The 21,700-nt window shown below is 41.7% G+C and overlaps 4 protein-coding genes across 7 annotated transcripts in view; 1 reads left to right on the top strand and 3 right to left on the bottom strand.

Moving 5' to 3' along the window:
- The window catches only part of mbd2 (methyl-CpG binding domain protein 2), a 48,618-nt gene extending 44,977 nt beyond the window's left edge, over nt 1-3,641 (bottom strand). Inside the window, exon 1 of the mRNA XM_066659616.1 lies at nt 3,148-3,641. Coding sequence (XP_066515713.1) covers nt 3,148-3,263 — 116 coding nt within the window. The 5' untranslated portion in view covers nt 3,264-3,641. The remainder of the gene's footprint in view (nt 1-3,147) is intronic.
- Nucleotides 3,642-6,821: 3,180 nt separating this feature from the next.
- On the top strand, nt 6,822-10,838 carry rnf185 (ring finger protein 185). 2 transcript variants are annotated; one of them, XM_066660452.1, is made up of 7 exons: nt 6,822-6,950; nt 8,214-8,428; nt 8,539-8,557; nt 8,682-8,794; nt 9,251-9,305; nt 10,015-10,132; nt 10,392-10,838. In XM_066660452.1, the coding sequence occupies exons 2-7, from the start codon at nt 8,265-8,267 to the stop codon at nt 10,487-10,489; spliced, it is 567 nt and encodes a 188-aa protein (XP_066516549.1). In that variant the 5' UTR covers nt 6,822-6,950; nt 8,214-8,264; the 3' UTR covers nt 10,490-10,838. The 2 variants fall into 2 exon arrangements, with proteins under 2 accessions (XP_066516549.1, XP_066516550.1); XM_066660453.1 differs by having other exon boundaries at nt 10,395-10,837.
- Nucleotides 10,839-12,890: 2,052 nt separating this feature from the next.
- On the bottom strand, nt 12,891-16,355 carry LOC136687721 (phosphoinositide-3-kinase-interacting protein 1-like). Of its 3 annotated transcripts, none has more exons than XM_066662255.1 (6): nt 16,208-16,355; nt 15,876-16,004; nt 14,420-14,533; nt 13,890-14,045; nt 13,590-13,668; nt 12,891-13,163 (listed from the first exon to the last, which is right to left on the bottom strand). In XM_066662255.1, exons 1-6 carry the CDS (start codon nt 16,314-16,316, stop codon nt 12,929-12,931), a joined length of 822 nt encoding a protein of 273 aa, XP_066518352.1. In that variant the 5' UTR covers nt 16,317-16,355; the 3' UTR covers nt 12,891-12,928. The 3 variants fall into 3 exon arrangements, with proteins under 3 accessions (XP_066518352.1, XP_066518353.1, XP_066518354.1); XM_066662256.1 differs by having other exon boundaries at nt 15,879-16,004; XM_066662257.1 differs by lacking the exons at nt 15,876-16,004; nt 16,208-16,355 and adding an exon at nt 14,916-15,051.
- A 342-nt stretch (nt 16,356-16,697) lies between these two features.
- Nucleotides 16,698-20,878, bottom strand: LOC136674247 (FAST kinase domain-containing protein 5, mitochondrial). The gene is made up of 2 exons (XM_066650153.1): nt 20,750-20,878; nt 16,698-20,019 (listed from the first exon to the last, which is right to left on the bottom strand). Exon 2 carries the CDS (start codon nt 20,005-20,007, stop codon nt 17,563-17,565), a length of 2,445 nt encoding a protein of 814 aa, XP_066506250.1. The 5' UTR covers nt 20,008-20,019; nt 20,750-20,878; the 3' UTR covers nt 16,698-17,562.
- Between the last annotated feature and the right edge of the window lie 822 nt (nt 20,879-21,700).

The following is a 21,700-nucleotide window of genomic DNA, read 5'->3' as shown; positions in this document are numbered from 1 at the left end:
CTGACTAGTGAGAGCATGAGGAGGGGAGGGGAAAAAAAAAAGAAGCCACTTCATGGCTTTTGTTCTGCTTATTGCACTGCTATAAAATCAAGAAAAAACCACCAACATCAACCCATCAAGGCAGGAACTCACAAAAAGAGAAAAAAAATGCTGCCATCCTATTGTTTTCTTCCTTTGTGTCATGGGAAAGTAGGCAGCATTTTCTGTGATTTAAAAAAAACAGCTGAGGAAATAATGCAGAACTAGCAAAACTAGCAGTCAACAAGAAAGAGGTCATGTGATAGATTACTGCTGTTGACCGAACCTTTTCTCTTACTCCTGTTTCGTTTCCCAAGTTTGCCATGGAGCCACAAAGCTAAAGCCAACAAGTAAGGGTCAACTGCCTGTAGCCCCCGTCTCTGACCACAACATCATACTGTGGTCACCAAAAATGCAGAGCTTGTGGGCCACGTAAACACAGGCACAAACCTACAGAAAGTGGCATTTTGTTCATATCATGCTTCCCTAACATAGAATTAGCCATCAACATGAACTGAAAGAGGTCAGGCGGCAGACTGTGGCCTGCTTTGGGATGGCTGAGCGGAGGCCAAAAGCACAGGATGTGACGGGACACCAAAAATACTCAAAGACCATGCCTCAGCGAGGAGGCCGCACTATCAGGAAGATCTGCACGCAGCCTGATCTCCTCTCACACCGCCGCCAACAACTCCCTCCTGAATAAGAACAGGAGGCAGCTTTGCCCACAGGGTTGTTGTTTAACTCATCCCTCGGTGGGCTTCTGCTGAGCTGCAACTTTAAAAGAAAAGCCCAGGCCCAGACCCAAACCAGGGCTATAGCTGTATGTTGGATCAGGGCTGTGATGGTCTAGAGCCTACCCAGAATCACTGAGTGCGAGGCTGAAACATACCATGTACAGGGCACGAGTCCATCACAGGGCATCATACACTCATCCAGTCACTCACACACACACCTGTGGCACATCCAATCCATCTACCAACGTGTGTTTTAGATAGTGGGAGGAAACCTACACAGACACAAGGAGAACACACCACAGTCCTCAAAGGCAGTGACCCATGCACGACCTTACGGCTGTGACACTAATGGGCACTGCATATATAAATGATCCCATACATATTTAGTAATGTAATAGTGTGAATATGATCTTATGTACTGTAATATCATACTGTTTCTATAGATAACAGTACACTCATCTGTCGTTTTTTTGAGATCAGTCAACTAACTGAACAGTTTTGAGGCACGTTATCTTCTTGATTCATAAGGTTTTCTGGAGATCACTACCATTTTAACTTCTTTCCAAATGTTTACGTCCGTCTCCTAAAACTGTGTTTCGAATTGTGTTTCCAAACTTCTGAACACTTGCACAAGCCACAAAAAGCAGGCTTTATATCCAAGTTACGGACCGTGTGCTGCTGTGAAACTGAGATTAGACGTGGAGGAACACAGTGTTCTCAGAGCTGAAATCAGTTTCTGTTCCACGTGGGACTGGTTTGATCATGTTGTTTATTCCGAGTTAAGTCAAGGCCCTTGTGCCAGCGATCACCTGGACTGCCACGAAAGTCAAAAGGACTTCCTGCCAGCTCGACTGACTGCATTTATAGCCTGTGTCAAGTCAACAGGATTTCTGCGATGGAATGACATGCGTCGCCAAGTACAATATCCATCTTCTGTGCTCTGTGTTACAGCAAACTTTACAATTTCTAATAATAAATGTTACTAACCGTTATAATTAGGCTTTTAAACTGGGACACGTCAAGCCATAAACAGCAATGAGCCAGTTACCAGGAACTAACAGGCAGATTACTGTTAATTGCCTCTTTAATCTGCTATGTACCACTGATATGAGACGGTTAATACGTAGTGAATGACAGGTTTAAACATCTCCTTGTGCAAATGTTCTCCTATGATATGCTTTCAGAATATCTTCCTTATCGTGGCACTGAAAACATATATCAGTCATTTAAAATAGAATAACTGACCAGCAGAATGAAGTGGTTAAGACTGAAACAAAGTAATTCAAAGTGATATGGTGCGAAACCTTCAGGTCCAGAAAACTTCCCAAGATGGGAAATTGCCGATGGGGAAAACGATGTCTGAAGCATTTAAAAAAATTAAAAAGACATTAACTGTTTGTACTGCCATCACTGTAAAATAAACAAACAAATCAGTAAGTCACTCTACAATCAGTGAATGTTTACATCTCAAATAATGAGTTAAACAGATATTCCTTTTAAATAGGTGGAGCTCCCGTTTAAGGACGGCATGAACCATTTTAACTCAGAATGTTCTGACACACACCAAAGGAAAAGACGTGCATGGCTCTCGGCCAAACTTTCTGGACTCTATCTGGACTGTGCCTGGACTACGCTGCGAATCTTTTTCACGGTGTTTATAAGAAAGGTCAGCGAGCTGCCAACACTGTCTTTAGCAAAGAGGCAAATGGCCAGGGACAGAAGGATGCACACTTCACTCCTGGACAAGTTCAAAAGTCTGAAGATGTCAAATCATTTGTGTGTGTGTGTGTGTGTGTGTGTGTGTGTGTGTGTGTGTTTAGCACCTCAACATTGTGGAGACACCTAATTTCTCCCATGAGAACATGTACTTTATATTTTTTTGCAAAGAACAGCAGTTTTATTAACCATATATAGTATATATTAAATATTATAATACGTTTACAAGTGGACGGTTTTGTTGGTTTAAACTTAAATGAAATTCCTCCAGGAGCTTTGCTAGAAGTGGTTCTAGAAGTGGATGTGACTATACTGTATAATCATCATCATCATTAACAGTAAACTCTGAGTATATATATATAATGTCAGTGCACATATGAAGGAGTTAAGCACTGATGTTTAAGTACTAAAAAACCTCCAGGGTATGCTCCGGGAATATACAGTTAATTGTGATAACGGTAGTATCGTCATATCTCTCCACCGCTATAAACAACCCACAAAGATAGAAATACAACATCTTGTGTGTGTGTGTGTTTAGAGCGTAAGTTTGAGTAGAGGGAGTGTGTTTCATTAAAGTAAACTCGTTTCATTTGTTTTTACAAGACTTAATATCAGCTTCTCATTGAGTAAAGAACTTTAGGAAACATCTGAACGTTTTCTTTAGTGTTATGAGCTTTACCTGTAGTAGTAAACATCACTTTTTCCAGCACTGAGTCCTGATTTCCGGATCACTTCTTCTTTTTTCCAGCCCGGAGGAAGAGCCGGACAGTCGACCCTCTTCCTCTCCATAATCATTTATTTCGCTCGTGGCTGAAATGCCGTTATTTTAGGAAACGAAACGGTGTTTGTGTCTGTTTTACTGCGCCCGGACGGACGTGAGGCGAGACAGCCCCACTGATGGCTGCTCCTCCGTCGGATTATCTCGCTGCTGCTAGCTCCGTTAGCCGCCGTAACGTTAACGTCCACAGGATGACAGACTCCCAATTAAAGTCTCTTAAACAGCCAAAACAACCTGCGTTGTCCTCCGTCCCGGACTTCTGTTTACGTCTTCGCCTCTCAATGTGTGTCGTTAAGTCTCCTGAAGCTCGTAACTCCTACATAACAGTGTTATATCAGCTTTTTTCAAGAACGTTAAGTCTCTACGGGACCGCTGTAAATGCTGCGTGTGACGCTATTAGCAACTCTCCCTGTACTCCCAGCCCAAGGCCACGCCCCGTTTATAAAAGACACGCCCGGTTTCGTGAAAGACACACCCACTTGCTACTAACTCTCCACCCAAATGGAGGAGACCACGCCCCCTACCGTCACTTCTCGCTACTTCTTGCTCACGTCAACCGCTGTGACGCAATGTTTTTTAAAAAAACGGAGCTGTGGTGTGGTCTTTCCTGTTGTGACGGCTGAGGAGTGCACATAGGTCTAGTGCGCTGGCTGTGTCCCAAACCGTTCACTTGGGCTTCAGCCTCTATATCGAAATAAATAAATTAAACTAGTTAAAAAACAGAGGTGGCACTTTACATTACTTTAAGTTACTATCTACTGCTAACTGCTACTGCTAATTTATGAGGTATATACATGCCAATATATATGAGAAGCATTATTAGGTGTTGCAAAAGAGCAGTGTGCAACTGGTTCAGCACGGACTGCTTACTAAATCAATGCTGACTTCCTCATGTAAGGCGAAATCTTATTAGACCAGAGCTAAAAATGTACTGGAACCTGCAGCCCCACCGAAAGCCCTGTGATGTAACATTCGTTCATTCATTCATTCATCTTCCATTGTTATTCAGAGAAGGGCTGTGGGAGACTTGCTGGAAACATCAGACGCAAGCAGGAACACACTATGGACAAGATGCTAAACCATCGCAGTCGTTGCATGTTGGAGAGGTTGTGTGTAATGCAGCTACTATACAAGTACACAAAGCAGTGGTTTCCCAGTCAGGGATTAAGACTAGTCCTGGGCTACACAGCATTTTAAATTGTGATCTTTCACTGACAGGAGGATAGTCCAGGACTAGGCTTTTTCCCTGGTCTGGGAAACCACCCCAAAGTGTTTCACAGAAGAAGATTTTTCACAGAGGGAGTGGAATTTGAACAGGCAAATTCCCAAACAAGCTCAAATATATATTATTTATTTAAGTTTTGTTGCCACACAGCTTTGGTGAGTTCTCCTTGTGTTTGTTTGGGTATTCTATGGGGGCTCTGGTTCCTTTCACAATCCAAAAGCACATTTGTAAGGTGTTTGTAAAACCGTCCACTGGTTGGAGTGTGTGAGTGACTTGGTCAATGTGTGAAACTACAGGTGTGAGTGTTTGAATTTGGCCTCAGGTTTGAGTGTGTGAGTAACAGGATGACTTGTCCACAGGTGTGAATGTGTGAGTGACTGGATGAGTGTGTGAAATCCTGTGATGAATTGGTGCCCTGTCCAGCGTATGTTCCTGCCTTGCACCCAATGATCCTGGGTAGGCTCTGAGCCCACCATAACACTGTACATATTGCAGCAGTTACAGAAAATGAATGAATGAATTATCAAAAATGTTTATCTTCTGTATTATTGCTGTATATTTTTACAGTTACACTCACCAGTATTCACCGTGCAGACTGCCTAGATACTGCCCACTTGTACAAGATCTTGACCTCTGAATGTCAGTCGGCCATTTATTGAATGGTCGCCCTCTTGTGGAGGCTTCTGAAAGTGTCAGTACAAACACTTGAGCTGAGAAATGAGGTCAAAGACCAACCTTGAGTGAGAGGAATTATGCTCATTATCAGTAGGTTTATAGGGGTTATTTAACTCCATTTTAATATTATTCACCTTCTGTGTTTGCGTTCTCTCTCTGTCAGCTGCACTGAACACATTTGCTGATAAATGGTTTTCCAGCAATGTTCATGACTTCCTGTGATTTTAAGAATGCTCAAATGATCAGTGCATGTATTTAAACCATTAAACACTTTTATTTTTGCATAGCTGTAATCCTCTACATCTCTTATAATCGTGTTAAGTGTGGATCTGATTGTTATGGTCGTGTGTGAAGCTGTAGGAGGTAGACACTGGAGTAATTAAACCACACCCTGCTGAAAATTAAAGGAGCATTAAGCTATTTTCTCTGTGCTCTGAGCTCTGTGCCGGGACACACACATTCGGGAACTCCAGGGGGTCAAAGACCACTATATATTTTCAGGGTGGCACAGCAGGTAGTGTCACAGTAACACAGCTCCAGGGACCTGGAGGTTGTGAGTTTGATTCCCGCTCCGGGTGACTGTCTGTGAGGAGTGTGGTGTGTTCTCCCTGTGTCTGTGTGGGTTTCCTCCGGGTGACTGTCTGTGAGGAGTGTGGTGTGTTCTCCCTGTGTCTGCGTGGGTTTCCTCCGGGTGACTGTCTGTGAGGAGTGTGGTGTGTTCTCCCTGTGTCTGCGTGGGTTTCCTCCAGGTGACTGTCTGTGAGGAGTGTGGTGTGTTCTCCCTGTGTCTGCGTGGGTTTCCTCCGGGTGCTCCGGTTTTCTTCCATGGTTCAAAAACACAAGTTGGTAAGTGGATCGGTGACTCAAAAGTTTTTTTACACTTTACACAGATGTATTTATTTATTTATTTTTACCATAGTGTTGGATGGAGCTTTATCATTCTAGAGAACACTGCCCCAAACTGGGGTGCTTTATCCCTCTGTCCCAATGAAATGCAATGTATATCCACCTTGTGTTGATGTTCATACTCCAAAGTTTTTAAAGGAGTTTGCATACACTATGTATTAGGAAGCCCTGTGAAGGACTGGCGTCCCCTCCAGGGTGTATTCCCGCCTTGCGCCCAATGATTCCAGGTAGGCTCTGGACCCCCCGCGACCCTATAATTGGATAAGCGGCTACAGATAATGGATGGATGGATGTATTAGGAAGGAGTCTACAAACATTTGGACATATAATGTCCCAACAATGTGTACTGTGTTATTTACATAATCACGTACACACACACACGCGCCGCATCATGTCTTCAGTGTCACTGCAGCGCTGAGAATCATCCACTACACAAATGATAAGTTATTTGCTCTGTGGTGGTCCTGTAGTTGTCCTGAGTGGAATAGGACTTACAAAGTATGCAGAGCAACAGATGAATTACACTTTGTAAATGTAGAACTACAAAGAGCACCTATATGGTCAGCACAGCTGATAAAATAAAGGTATGAATCAAAAAGTGGCTTTAAAGTGATGGCTGGCCGTTGTACAGAAGTATTACGTGTTTAAGAAGTGGAAATTAAAAAAGAACTCCGCCACATCATGTTCCTTACAAAGCGATTGGTCGGATTGTTTGTGACGTAGAACAATCCGGTCATTTGATTTGTCATCTCCCCATGACGTAGCCTATGTTTTCAAGAGGTGCAACTTGATGCAATCATACTGAAAGTGATGCGCCGCGCTTCGGTGCTTTAAACCGAGCAGCAGCAGTTTGCTCTGCGACGGCGACGACGGAGGACTGCTGGATGAAACGGTTACGGTAATGTAGTTTATGGAGTGTTTTCATTAGAAATATTATACCTTTGTTGTGTACTTCATATATACATTAGCAAATTTGGGCTAACAATCTAAAACGGCGCAGTAGTAAGTAATGTAGCATTTAAGGTGGTACGGAATATTAGAAATTGAAACTGGCGAATAAACAGCGGTTTGGAATCATGAGCAGGACATTACACTCGCGTCTCAGTAGAGGTGTTTATGTGTAATTCCCTTAAAGGAGTTGTAGTTATAACCACACGTAAAGAACTGTGGTAATATTTGGTTTAAATCATTGCTGACGAAGCTGAAGTTGGCTTCTTAATCACCAGCTTATCTTTCCAATTCTCAGTTCCACCTTAAGACAAGTATCTCTAATATGACCGACCAGCTTTTTTTGTGCTGAAATTTGTGTAGTCAGTCATTTAATCTTACAATGTAATCTAATTTTGTGACAACTTATATATGCAAACGTTTACATATTTTAAAACAATAATATTTGAATAATGTTGTGAATGTATGTAACAGTTCTAAAACATTTTCAGGTTGTTTTGTAGTACATATAATAAGTACAAATAATTTATATTAAGTATGGAGCAGCTTTGTAACTTTGTAGTCCTGATTGTAGAGAAAACGGATTCATCTGAGTCACCAGTGAGATCTCAGAATGCATAAAACAATCTATAAATGTAAATGTTCTTATTTGCACAAAGGTGATAAACGTGTGTATGATTCTTTTGGAGTCTATGGGAAGCAAGCTTTAGAGAAAAGTATTATCTGAGATTCTTTGGGGACAACTTGAATGGAGTTAAGGCTTGAAGTTTTTTGGAAACATTTAAAAAGTCGTTAAACCTATAAAACTGGTGTCTCAAAGACATGGACTCGGTCTACCAGGGTTTCATACACCATAAACCTAAAGAAGTAATCCGTCAAGTTGCTGGGAAGGGTTTTCACGCTGCAGCCGAGTGTTGGAAGTGTGGGGACTATTTGTATATTCACAGATCTGTGCATACGGAGTGACAGAGAATGCAGAATACATCTAATCCACTTTGTAGGCATTAGCGGATTATTTTGGACATGAACATATCTTCTACATGTGTAATTATGACAAACAGAGACGGGTTTTTGTTTGTTTTTAGGAGTTTAATTAAAGAGGAAAACCTCAGCCTCACACATTGCTGCATAGTTAATCTCACTCGTTTGATTGGAGCAGTACATTGCGTAGTATTAACACACAGGTGTCTGACTATCTTTTTTTTTTCCCCAGGCATTTTTCTGTCCACTCTTCCAGCTCTACTTCTCAGTGTTGAGGAACATCATGGCCAGCGCCTCTCCTCCACCGTCGGCGACTGACTCTACAGCCACCGGCTCCAATGGCCAAACATCCGGAGAAAGCGGCAGCCAGGACAGCACGTTTGAATGTAACATCTGCTTGGACACTTCCAAGGATGCAGTGATAAGCTTGTGTGGTCACCTCTTTTGGTAATGCACTAATGCAATCTCATCTCGCACTGGATTAAAATACAAAGAATTGAGTGTAAATTAACTGAACCTTTTGTTTTTTCCATCTCCTCGCTTTCAATGGTTCACAGCTGGCCCTGTTTGCATCAGGTGGGTTTTCCTGTTTCCATCCTGAATATACATTTTTTTCTGCGCCCTTTCTAATGCATGGTAGCATTTATGGAGCTTCAGACTGTCCCTAATCTCCCCCCTAATCCATTTCCTCTCTTCACAGTGGTTGGAAACGAGGCCAAATAGACAGGTGTGTCCAGTATGTAAAGCAGGCATTAGCCGGGACAAAGTCATCCCGCTGTACGGGCGAGGCAGCACGGGCCAGCAAGACCCGAGGTGAGTTTCAGAGTTTAAAGAGATTTGTAAAGATAGGAGTGTGTGATTTGGAAGAAGCAACTGGTCACAAAACTTAAACTTAATCAAGAAGTTTTAAGAAAATAAATAAATAAAATAACTTGCGGTCTCTTAGTAATGAAATATTGGCAACAACAAAATATTACACAGTAAAAGTATAACACCATCATATTTCCTCCCTGTACTTAGAAGAGCTTTTAGGTGAAGTGTGAAATTTCATTCTACATGAGTCATATAAAAATAAATGATTTAGCATTAGTGAGTGTAAACATGTAAAACACAGTAAACAGAGCAGCTATAAACGTCACACATACACACACGAAAAAAAAAAGTAGCATTATCACAGTTGATGGAGCAGTGAAAGATGATATTGTCGCAAACAGAAGGGCAGTAATTGGAGAAACTGCGTGTTTAACTTTTCTCCCTCTGGGATTTCAGAGAGCGGACTCCTCCCCGACCACAAGGGCAGAGACCAGAGCCTGAGAATCGTGGTGTAAGTAACTGCATCATTTAGCACTAATTAATCAGACACAGTAGCCATGGGCCAAAACAGAAAAACAATCTTAAACCGAAGCAGTCTTTCTAGTCGGATTGAGCCCACACTGTGTTTGTTTATTTTCCTGTAAATTAGGAGACCGGTACGTTCAGGGTTGAGTCGGTGACTGGCAGGTTGCGTGTAGTTTTCAAGATGCATTTGCAACACTCAAGGCCACGTTGCACGAGGCCGTATGTGATGAAACGATTACATGGGGGGAGGCAGCTACTGTATTGCCAACGAGTAATTCATTAGTTAAAGCATCGCTCCCTCAGGGACTTATTAGGAGGCATCTCCGAAGAGAGAAATGGGAAAGCTCTTTTTTGTGGCTCTCTTAGGTAATGACAACACCTGGCGTTTGAGGTTGCATCACATTTCCGTGGTTCTTTTTGTCCCTAACAGTCTGTTTTTACAAGCTTTGAAATGGCTTTGGAAGTTGGAGTGAATGTATCTGTCATCAGACATGTAAACAATGATCTAATGGATATAACGAAATGGAACCACACCTTGGGGGTTAAAGCAGGTTTAGATTGGTTTATTTTATAAAACAGCACAGAGAAATGAATAGACTGTGTCAACACAGTGAGGTTTAGCTGTAGATATGAATGTCCTATTTCCTGGTCATACCTTTTTAAATAAATAAATAAATAATGTATCCTTATTGCAGGGGTTTCAAGGATTCGGTTTTGGAGATGGTGGCTTCCAGATGTCCTTTGGTATTGGTGCATTTCCTTTTGGCATTTTTGCCACCGCATTCAACATCAACGATGGAAGACCCCCTCCAGGTACACCTCCACATGAGCGGTTTTATCCTCACTCATTCGTGTATTGAACACAGCACTGATTTTAAAGTTAAATCATAAAGACTTATAATAAAATACACTGTGTCCACTTCAGTTTTTCACATTGGGGCCTTCATTAGGTTAGGTCTTCAGAAGCTGGACAGAAGACTTTTACTTGTTAGTGTTAAATTTACCAGTGCACTTCAAAGTGAAATAGAACTGAGATATTTTGTGTCTTTCTTGCTTCTACCTTGCTTCACAGCAGCTCCTGGAACCCCACAGCACATGGATGAACAGTTCCTGTCCCGCCTCTTCCTGTTTGTGGCGCTTGTCATCATGTTCTGGCTCCTGATTGCGTAAATGATTACAAATTCCCTTCTGGACAGATACCGACCGATGATTAAACTACAGACAGTGATTACAAAGGTCATTTGAAGTTTCACAAGTGGAAACAATGTTCTTTCTTCTCTCGGCCATCAGTTTCAGCTGATTTTTAAAAGGAGGGTTGTGTTAAGACACATGGGTTCTTTCTTTTAGAGGAGATGAGATGAGGTGTGTGTGTGTGTGTGTGTGTGTGTGTGTGTGTGTGTGTGTGTGTGTGTGTGTGTATAGAATGCATGTCTGTGGAGAATTCACTCCAGGAAAAACTTTAAAACGAATCCTACTGTTCTCCTATTATCCAATTGCCCTCTCAGATTGTAATTTTAAATAAAAAAGAGTCTTATTTCTCTTAATGTTGTGTTGATATCATTATCATCATGGAGTTTATTGGAACAATAATGGCTGAATTTCCCAATGGTGGCTATTGCAGTGACACTACGTTGCTGAAGGGCAGTGGTATAAAATCACAAACTCTGTGAAACGGATGAGGATCTTTTCTAATCCGTGATCCAGAGGCCTTCAGTTCTGCTTTGTGGTAGTATGTCTCATTCAGGTCATCAGGTGAGTAACCATTGGAAGCAGGCGCCTCTAGGAAGAAAACCAGGCACTGTGACCCTTCAGGATGAAGTGTGAGAGCCCTGATTATAAAACCTTAATGACATTCAGCTTAAGGGTAAAGTTTTTGTCTGACACAATCAGCGCTGCCAAATAAACACATTATTCTTCATCGTAACTCAGTCAGCTTATTAAATTAAAGCATTTAAGTGTAGAAGGCTTTGGTCTTGTTTTTTTATATTTATTTATATATAAACCTATGATGCGTAGTGTATGATGAAATAGTTTTCATCCTTGATTTAAGTTTAAAAGAAAAGAAAGTAGCTAACAATATATAAGTTTAAACACAAACATTATAGCTAGGTATTAATCTAAAATAGTGGGTCCTTGTTTGTTAGCAGCTATAATGTGTTTTAAAAGTATTTCACTGGACCCCATGGCACCAACTTTGAGAAAGCCCAGGAGGGGTGTTACATGGGCACCGCCTCAGGTTGGGGATGTTGAGCTTATCCCATTGAGGCACCTATAGGGTGCTATATAACATTTTCTCGACTGATGAGACCTCCACTAGTAAACTTCTTCTCTTTTTATATATTCTCTAATGTAGATACACCCTTTGTATGCCATTTACTTTACTGGAACTGTCACTGTCAAGGAGAGGCACAATAGAGGACACTTAATAACACACCCTTGTCTATTGAAAGGCAGCCATTTTAGGGCACTTCTTAAGACACATCATGATAATTTATTGCAATAAACGGCACTCCAGAGGGCAGTCTTATTTATTTGTCGTACGAAGGGCAGCCAATAGGGCACTTTGCCTCGTTTTTGCCACTCAAGGGCACTTTAGCAATAATTTAATAAAAGCTTGTTCTCCCAAAAAGTCTGCCACGCTGTTTATTCATTCTAATGTGTTTATCCTAACGATTATATGACAGACTTAGTAAATTATTCTAAAACTCAGAGCGATCCTGGTGTAATTAAACGTTAAAAACCTTCTGCTGGTCACAAGATAAATCACAACCGGTTTCTATTCTGTGATTTATTTCAACAGAAATCCTGCACTCTGCTGAATTAGACACATTAATATTTACTAAACTAACCCGCGCTATAGAGTTAATCACAGATGTGTAAAAATTACGTGCTTTGCCAGAAAATTCTAAAATGTAATAAAACAAAGTCACTACGTATTTAAGGCGCGGTGAGTTTGGCGCCCTCTGCTGGTGCTGGAGGACATCATAAACGTTAGAATAACGAGCTGCCAGTAGAATCAGCATGAGCAGCCCTAAATAAGAAATGATATTTAGTGTACTAATGTAAAACAGTAACCAAGATAGAAGGGAATCCTATACATATTCCTACAGTATTTACTTACCTCATAAACCTATTTACTCTCAAAATAACTCAGTTCCGGTTTAAGTTTTCTGTTTTTCTACTGTATGTGTAACCCATCTCCCACTGAAAAGACGTCCAATCTGTTCCCTTTTAATTTAAAATGTCTGAGCCTTGCTCTAGACAGACAAAAAAAGTACATCAACTATAGTCTGAGAGGATTAAGCATCATAGCTTTGTAATAATAGTCTAAAGCTTCTTTCAAAAACTCTTTCCTGAGGAGGACTATGGGGACAAAGGGGAGCATTAAATCACCAACTCTCTCAGGAATTTTCTGTATTTGACCTGACTTTGTTCATAGGAAGAGGAGGATTATGGTCATGAAAGACCCCTGGAGGGGACCCCCCCTCAACATTTTTTAAACAAATAAAATATATATATTTTAAAATCAAACAAAAGAGTGAAGATAAATGGAAGAAAATGGCTGATTGCTCCTTTCATTTATTGTTTGGAAAATATTCAAGAGGTCGTTCAAGACCCCTGAGCACTGGCCACTGACCCCAGTGCCTCTGTGAGTAATCCTTCCGTGCTCGTATGTATTTCATGGTGTCCCTCTATCTCTGTCTTTTCAATCCGCTGGACGCTGGTGGGCTGCTCATCGCTGAGGTCACAGGTCTGGTTGGTAAAGGCTGAAAGTGGGAGGTTAATTCTGTGCATTTCCTGTTCATACGTTCTCTGCTCTTGCTGCATCCTCAACTTTAGCCCCCTAAAAACAGACAAGACAAACATAATACTCCCATCATTTCAGAAAGAAGAGAATATACTTAACAGCCAGAAAAAAACAACTTTAAAATTCACAATCACCTTTTACATAAAAAGGTGAAGTACTAAATATTGACTGGCTTTTAAAGGACATGTTATTACAGGAAGAAATCTACCTCCACAGACAGTGACCCAAGGCTCAAACCCAGGTCCCCAAGGCCCCAGAGCTGTGAGGCAGTGACATGCCTCTTTTGTGTAAATCATTTTTCCAAACCACATTTGTTTTCCCAAGTGAATAATAAAAACAAATCAAATCACTCCGAGTAATTCCTTAAGAATCGGAATCAGACGGATTCATTCATGCAATCATTTGGAGTTCAGTGATTTTCACTAATGTTTACTCTGATTATTCGCTTGTTCTCTCACTCACTTCTTGTAGACGTAGCCTATAGAAATTCCTGCCCCCAACAGTACAATAACTGCCATCAGAATGGCTCCGAGCGCATAACCTGTAACAGAGAGATCAGGACATCAATGGCAAGGCAAGGCAAGCTTATTTATAGAGCACCTTTCTCATTGGTTGATGGTGGGAATGTGCCTTTTTTATTTAAATAGCAAGTTACTCCAATGCCTTGTTATATTCCCTACAAAACTCTCATTTATAAAGCATTGTATCTTATTCACATCACACAGCGCTGACAAGTAAACCTGTGAGGGACTCAGGATTCACCCAGAGCTCCGAGGTCTTTCTTCTTTTTGCTGGTTCCGAGGCTGACTCTCCGGCCGAGGCCCGGGTCGGGTTTCACTGCGACACTTTCTCCGTGAGGATGGACGCTCTGCGGCTCCGTCTGACCCTCAGCAGAGGACAACGCGCCAATCGTCTGTTCTACAACATAAAAACATGATGGACGTTTACTGGGTTAATAGGAGAGGTGTTACCTGAGTGAAATAATGAGTTTTGTGAGTTTTTTCATGTGAAAATGCCAGGAAAGTACAAATCTATCTATATTTTACGTATATTAAGTCCAGTACTTGAGTAAATGCAATTATTTACCCTCTGCTACCTCCTGGACCGCTGCAAGGTTTTACAAGCTTAATCCTAGAAATAATTTGGATTAAATGTGTGACTAACACCAAGGTTATACACACTGTTTTTTGTGCTACGGCTCATGACCAGGCTGAATGGGATTTTTGCCAGTGTTTTGTAAAGCATTTCCAAAAAAGGAAGAGTAAATATAAAAGAATATCTTTGTAGCGTACCTCGGCAAGTATCTATTACACAGTCTTGTCTCTCGATGCCCTTTTCCGTCAGCACAAAGCACCACGGCCTCGGGGAAGCATCAGGGTTTCGGCAGTAGCTGTGATCCCATGTTTCTGAGACAATAAACAAAGGATACATGTTACATTCTGCAAAAAAGTAAGCAACACTGTATGAATCTCACGGTTGCATAAAATTATGTCACACTGCAGTTTTTTTAATGATTCAAACGGTGCATGGCGTCTGATTACGTATCGTGAAAAGAACTCATTTCAAAGTATAATTCTTCTCAGGACTATCCAACCCATGCATTCACTATCTACACGATGACGTGCCCAGTGCCCCACGACCACAGAACAAACCACAGTCTTCTTCAACAGCATGTAAGGTATAGGCGCAGCAGGTCTGAGGCCAGACATGTCCTTTACGATTCATACTCACAAACATGGGAAATATCTGTGTGGGCTCTCTTTCTAAATACCACACTGATCTGCAAACCTGGCATGACGTCTTCACATCATTGGAAGTACAGTTGGTTTCTGTAGATATGTTGACATTGTGGAGTGAAATAGGGTTATTTCCTGTATGATGTTCCTCTCTTTAAATCTCTTACTTTAGTGCAAGCCTGTAGGGCCTTTTTAATGTGGTGTGCAATATGCACTTAGTGCAGAGTAGTTGATTGTACACAAAATAATAACAGCATTTGAATTCTGGGCAAAATAATAATATTATAATATAATAAATATATTAATTTTATAATTTTTATTATTACTACTATTATTCTTATTATATAGCAAATAAATAGCTAAATAAAAATAAATACAAGCTATTAATTTAATATATAAATAAAACTAATAAATATAATAGACTCATATTGAGGAATACGCGTTTTCTAGAGCTACACATTACGTAAAATAAATATATACACACACGACAAGGCAAGGCAGTGTAGCAAAATAAATATGAAAATTCTCTCCAGTGCTAAAATATTTTAAAGAATTTTCTGATATGATTCTGGTGATATTGTGTATCACTACAAAAGATAAAACCTGTGTAACCTATTTTTTTCTTCCTTGTAAACTGTATGATATAATTCTCTGGTAATATATTTCATTTTGTGAATGTGTTTACATTAAACCAAAACATAACTTGTCTGTAACCTTCAAATTCAGTACATTTGAGGGGAAAAAACGGTTCTCTCTCTTTATGCAGCCGAGTTCATGAACTTTTTAAACCAGAAATGTTCCGTTTCACTTTAAATGATGCACCATTCCCACTCAACCGCCGTGAACTTTACTAACGGCCGTTTTAAGGTGGAATGGAAAATTTGTAATGGAACAGAAATGGTTAATACAGTGTAATCTCTGCAGGACACGGGTAACGTGTTTATCCGAGCTACGTGCAATTTCCTGTTAAACCGCGAATAACTGGAAAAATTTAAAAAGTGAAGAGATTTACCACGTTTATTGTCCAGGTCGAGGGTTAAGTTGTACGTGAGCGTTGTATTTATCCAGTTTAAACAGACTTCTCCTGATGAACTGATCTCCTTTAATCCACTGTATGGCACTCCGTTCAGGTCTATACACTCTATGAATAACAATAAAAAAAATCTATAATCAAACTGAGCAATAAGCCCTAAATGTATCAGGTTACAGTTCTAAAATTAACCAATTTCTAGCCTCAAAAATATAGCAACCCCATCCCTAACCTCATAAATATTAATAACTCAATTTGTAGTCCCATAAACATTAATATCTCCAGTTCTAGCTTCATAAACAGCAGTAACTTACCTCGTATGGCTGAAGCACTGGTAGCCACAACAAAAGCCAAAGTCACAGGACCAGGTGGAAGCATTTTAATAAATATAAATTTCTTAAAATACGTAAGGGTTATTAACATTGTCTCCCTGAAGCTCACGCAGGGAGAAGTGGCCCCTTCAACTGTATTTGCTTTCACTTGGCCTTGGCGTTGCAGCCTCAAGGTCCTAGAGGCAGGATCTTCACTCCCAGAGCCCTGAGACCAATCCTTTTCAATAATTTGCCCAAAAATAATATATAAGGCTATAAAAAAGAGGCTCCCATGTTGTGGGATGTTCTTGATAAATAAAGACAGACATAAGACAAATACAATATTTCCACAGTTTGTAGGTATCCCTTTATACCCATTGTACATATACACATTATAAAATGTATAAAATCTATTAATTAGAACATTAAATGGAAAATAAATTCTGCAGCAGCTGGGCAAGCCTATAGTCACCTGGCCATCGTCAAGGGTCAAAGAGAGGACTTACAAGTCCCGTTGCACTGAACTCAGCCTCTCTGAGTCAGTCGTGTGTGTGTGTTGAAAATTAATCAATCAACAGTAGGCCATTTTGAATATCTTGACAGAATTCACATGAGCGCGTGTGAGACAAGGAAAAGACAATAGTCCAAAAGACACTAAAGATCAAATAAAATTTTTCATTACCTCAGGCATAACAGTGTTTATTGCATTCATTGCCTGTAAGCGCTTATCCAGTTCAGGGTCGCGGTGGGTCCGGAGCCTACCCGGAATCACTGGGCGCATAGCAAAACTTTCTAAGATGCTTAAGATGAATATCCATTAAGGGAACACTAGGTAAGACTGGGCATTCTTGATCCTGAGCTCCCTCTACAGTTCCATTTTTTACAGCACTGCCCTGAAATCACAAGAGACATGGGTTTCCTACCCTCCTACCGAAGTTACATAGTGCAGTTTCTGCAGGGCTGAGCCCAGAGTAGCAACAACAGAGGCTCTATTCTCCCTATTACTGATCAATGAATTTGAAGAAGATAAAATTATTACCTAGTGTTTCTTTAAACCTCTTTTTATCTTAAATAACTACTGTCTGGTCAAGAGTGTCCCCTCCAGCATGTATGGTTCTTCTTAACCATTATATCTCTTCACTATTTTCTTTTTAAATACTCACACACTGATGGTGGATTGTTATTATTATTGTTACATTTTATTTTCATGTTTTCCATATAAGCACCATATTTAAAAAGCGCTCAACATAAAAAGGGAAGACGTGTCACTTAAAACGTTTTCACACAGTTCCAGGCAGCTGATCTGTTAAAGTTCTCAACAATGAAATGTGCTTGAGGTTCAGAGACTAAATCAAACATCATGTCCTCTTTGCTGAGTCATTACTACTAAAAATCTTGCAGTGGACATAAGCCAGTTTCTCAGTGCGAGAACGTCTGAGCAGTGGGAACCATTCCCAGTGAGGCAGCTCCACGACTCTGTACCCTAGCAGTGCTAACTGTCTCCTTTTCATTGCATGGAGCCCAAGCAACTGCTGCGTCCTGTAACAGTAGTGATTTCTATTCGTCACCTGGATCGCCAGCCTGATGACTTTTGGTCTAGAAACAACAGAGTTAAAAGAAGGAGAGCAAGTTCCAGGCTTCGTCAGAGCATGCAGAAGGCCGTCTGTCAAGTCCACTCCGACACTGAGGATGCTTTCTCTTTCAATTTGTGGCTCCACTGTACGCAGGACTGGTCTCTGGAAGGGCTTCGGTGATGGCTCTTCAGGGATCTTTTTGGCTTGGGTGAGTTGGGCCAACAGGTCATCAGTTAGGGTCACTCCAGAATGAGTTTCCCAACCTGGAAGGGCCGATTCTTCTTCTGGTGCAGGACTGTGATGGACTTTATGCCTAGAACACAGAGGCAGAGGTTGTTCATTGGCATCCAAGTGCACTTCAAGGTCAATAGAGCGCATATGTGGCAGGATCATTCGCTTGTGGACAAAGGCATCCCCTCCAAGCAGTTCCTGGAGCACAGACTCTGCCTCTATCACTTCTAGCTTCTGACACACGTCGGATTGAGCAAAATCCCACAGCTGTTTTGAGATGTCCTCCCTCACAGCCAAGCTCAGTCGTGGCCCAGTCCAGCCAGGCAGCTCTGTTGTCACAGTCCCGTCTAAAGTGAACAAGTCCTTTTTCAGTTCCAGCTCCTGAAACCTGCTCGCTCGATTAATGAACTCAGGGCTTAGGGCTACACTCAGCAGGTCATGAGGGAACTGACCAACAAAGGCCAACCCAAGCAAGGCAGTGAGGAGATGCTCAGGAAAGCGCTGGAACTCATCCACTCGTTCTCGCAAGATTTCAACAAGGCAGGGGTAGAATCTTGGACATCGGTTGGGAAGGACACCCAAGGTGCCAAAAGCCCACAGAAGCTTGGCAGCATCTTTGCTCCTGCAGTGAGAGGCCACCTGAGGCAGGTGTTCTGCCACAGCCAGGAGAATACGCTCATCGCGATAGTGCAGTGCCGAGCAGGCCAAGGCCACATGCATCAAGCCCTGGACACCCATCTGTGGAGCACGTCGAGGAACCTCCAAGCCCATAGCTTCCAGCCAGGGACGGTGGTCTAGATGGCTGAAACGCATGAGTTTCAGCACATTCACTACTGCAAATTCACTCATTTGTTCAAGTAAAGCACAGGCCCGGTCCACAAGTTTGCGCACAGCCTCCTCGGAGAAAGAACTCTGGGATTTAAACAGGCCCAAGCAGATGGCACCCACTTCTTCAGCTTTCAGCTTGTCTAAATGACGCATGAGAATATTTTCCAGAGGTTGAAGTAGATGTGCAGGGCATCGTCTGCCTTCCCCCAGTACATACAGAAACTGGACCAGCTCTGGTGGACCCATTTGACCAAAGTGTTGGCTAATTAAGTCGCACATCCTCTCCAGATAATGTGGTACTGAACGGCCGAGACACCTCCACAGATCAGCCACGAGTAATAACTGGTGGAACTCCAGCTTCTCAGCCCGGCGGCTAAACTCTGTCTCATACAAGCCCAGAATGCTGTGGGAAGGGGATAATCCCAGTCTCACAAAGGTCCGCAGGACCTCCATGAGCTCAGGGTTGGTGAAGTGTTGCAGGTTCTCCACACTGTACCTCAGCAGCATATAGAACCTTGTGTCCCCTCTGATAACACGGGTTTGTTCGGGAGACAGTTGGCTCAGTTTACAAAGAAAATTTGTTATATCTGAAGGCTCCATGTTGCCTTTCATCAGAGTTACTTTATGTAGCACCAATGAAGCCTCTTTGAAGTGAACAGCAGGGGGATGCTGGAAGATGTCATGAGTCATGTTCAGGTACTCGGGCCTGCATCTCTGAAAGGCACGGGTGTCTCCTTTTACATCAGGCTGTGTGTTTTGAGGGTGAAAATGGAGAGAAGTACCCCCTTTCCTGGTCCCTTGTCGACTGAAAGCCAAACTTAACAGAGCATTCTTGGCACTGGATATATGCCGTGAGGAATTGACAGTATAAGGGTTACTCTGCAGTCTGAATGTAGTGTTTAAGACTGGTCGAGAAGCCTCTTCCTCCTCCTCCTCCATCTCCGGACCAGCCAAATTGGCAGGTTGCTGTATATTCTTCTGGTAGTAAGCCGAGGGGTTGTACACCAAGGCATTTGCTGGCTGATGTACAGTCCTAGTCTCTTCCTCTTTCTCTTGTTCTCCATCCTCCCTTCGAGAGCAAAGGCTTCGAGCTTTACATACCGCTCTGCTACTTGGGGGGGCGCACAGACGCAGTGCTGCCACTTGACGTATCAGGACCCTCGCAGGCATCCACAGGAGATACTGAGGAAACACAGGAGAACAGGGTTTGTTTTTTAATACCTAGAACTTTTCAAAAATGTTCACTATGCTTTACATTGCACAAAGATGTTTATGTATTTCAATTTACTACATCACAGACATCCCCCCCCACACACACACATTCCAACAAAAACATTATAAACAGAAAATAGCTTTTACATTAATTTAATATTCAACCCAATAATTATTATTATTTTTCTCTTGTGGATGAGAGTGACTGTTTGTTTGTGGCTCCTGAATTATAGAGATATGCCCAGATTTCAACACAAACAGTAGTGACTAAGGCCAAATCCAATTGCCTCCTTCCTCCCTACGTAGTGTACCCTCACGAAACTAAGGTTTTACCTAAAACAGAGCTCTGTGTCGCTAATAAAAGGACTTTGGTTATTAGCCAATCTCTCTAAGCTCTTTGAGACGTATTTTGAAGCAGAACCCACAGTTCCAGAACCTACGCGCTGCACTATGTAGGGAACAGGGATTGATTTGAAACACTCCCGAGTTTACTTCTAGTAATAACAACTTTGTGGTGGTTTTCGTCTCATAAATTCGTCAACATAAAGATTAATTTATACTTCTATAACGACACAGACAGGTGTGTTTACTGCTCGAAACTGGGGAACTGTTTCCATTCATTCTGTGGTACTAATTATTGACTCCTCTTTACTTAAAACTGAATTAGAAATGAACGCGGATTACATTAAACTCTACACACCTGACAGCGTAGTTATGTTTCAGTCCATTAATCTCAGGGTTTTACCCCAGAATCCTGCTTCTGTCAAACACACCGAGGTCAATCCCCCCTCAGCTCCATGCGCGCCTCCATCTGCAGAGCTACGTCACGTCACACTGGGTACGGTGGCTGAGGGCGGACATAAATATACTACAAACCTCACAAGGCACACACTCACAACAGTGATACAAACGAGTGTCCTAAAGCGAGGGCACTCATGGTGATTTTTTTTAATCTTTCGAAGAAGAACCGTTTTTCAGCAGTATTTATACCGTAATAGGTTTTAATAGAGGTTTTAGTAATTTATTTTTCACATATTATTTATTTTTATCAGGTGAAAGCAGGAACACACACTGGACAGGGCCCCAGGTCCATCACAGGGAAACACACAAATAAATGGATATTTTTAAATAACCAATCCACCTAGCAGCATGTTTTTTTGTGTGTGTGTGTATGTGTTTTGTACAGTGGAAGAAACTAGAGCACCCGGAAAAAACAAACACAGACACGAGAACACACCAAACTCCTTGCAGACATTGAACCGAGGTGGGGATTAAACCCACAACCCCAGGATCCTCCCTGTTGTGCCACCATGCTGCAAAAATAGAGGTCTTACACTTATTAAATACAGTAGGCACATAGCGACAGAATCTATGTTAGAGTGTAAATCTGAAAATTCTCCCATGATCTCAAACTGTTTTATTTCAGCAGTGCTAAACACTGTCACTTGTAAATGATCTCATTGGCACTGAATGAAAATATGTAATAATAAGTATTATTAAATATTAAATGTAGGGCAGTTTGGATGTTGTTTGGCTGAAAGGGACCACTCCCCCCCCCCCCCCCCCCAACGTTGCCCAAGTCAACTGTGACCCATCAAATCATGGACTTCAGGTCCAGGTACCATGTGGGGCCTCCACAGACTTATTTTTA

Source organism: Hoplias malabaricus, chromosome 2 (genome assembly GCF_029633855.1).
Source record: "Hoplias malabaricus isolate fHopMal1 chromosome 2, fHopMal1.hap1, whole genome shotgun sequence".
In the NCBI taxonomy this organism is placed as follows: domain Eukaryota; kingdom Metazoa; phylum Chordata; class Actinopteri; order Characiformes; family Erythrinidae; genus Hoplias; species Hoplias malabaricus.
This window is presented reverse-complemented; position numbering and strand designations above follow the sequence as displayed.

Bases quoted from the DNA above. Each gene is read 5' to 3' on its own strand.
- rnf185 (XM_066660452.1), top strand. From the start codon at position 8,265: ATGGCCAGCGCCTCTCCTCCACCGTCGGCGACTGACTCTACAGCCACC. The intron at 9,306-10,014 runs GTAAGTAACTGC...TCCTTATTGCAG, and splicing joins CAGAGCCTGAGAATCGTGGT to GGGTTTCAAGGATTCGGTTT. The intron at 10,133-10,391 runs GTACACCTCCAC...CTTGCTTCACAG, and splicing joins CGATGGAAGACCCCCTCCAG to CAGCTCCTGGAACCCCACAG.
- LOC136687721 (XM_066662255.1), bottom strand. From the start codon at position 16,316: ATGTTAATAACCCTTACGTATTTTAAGAAATTTATATTTATTAAAATG. The intron at 16,005-16,207 runs GTAAGTTACTGC...TGTTATTCATAG, and splicing joins CAGTGCTTCAGCCATACGAG to AGTGTATAGACCTGAACGGA. The intron at 13,669-13,889 runs GTGAATCCTGAG...TCTCTGTTACAG, and splicing joins GAAAGACCTCGGAGCTCTGG to GTTATGCGCTCGGAGCCATT.
- LOC136674247 (XM_066650153.1), bottom strand. From the start codon at position 20,007: ATGCCTGCGAGGGTCCTGATACGTCAAGTGGCAGCACTGCGTCTGTGC.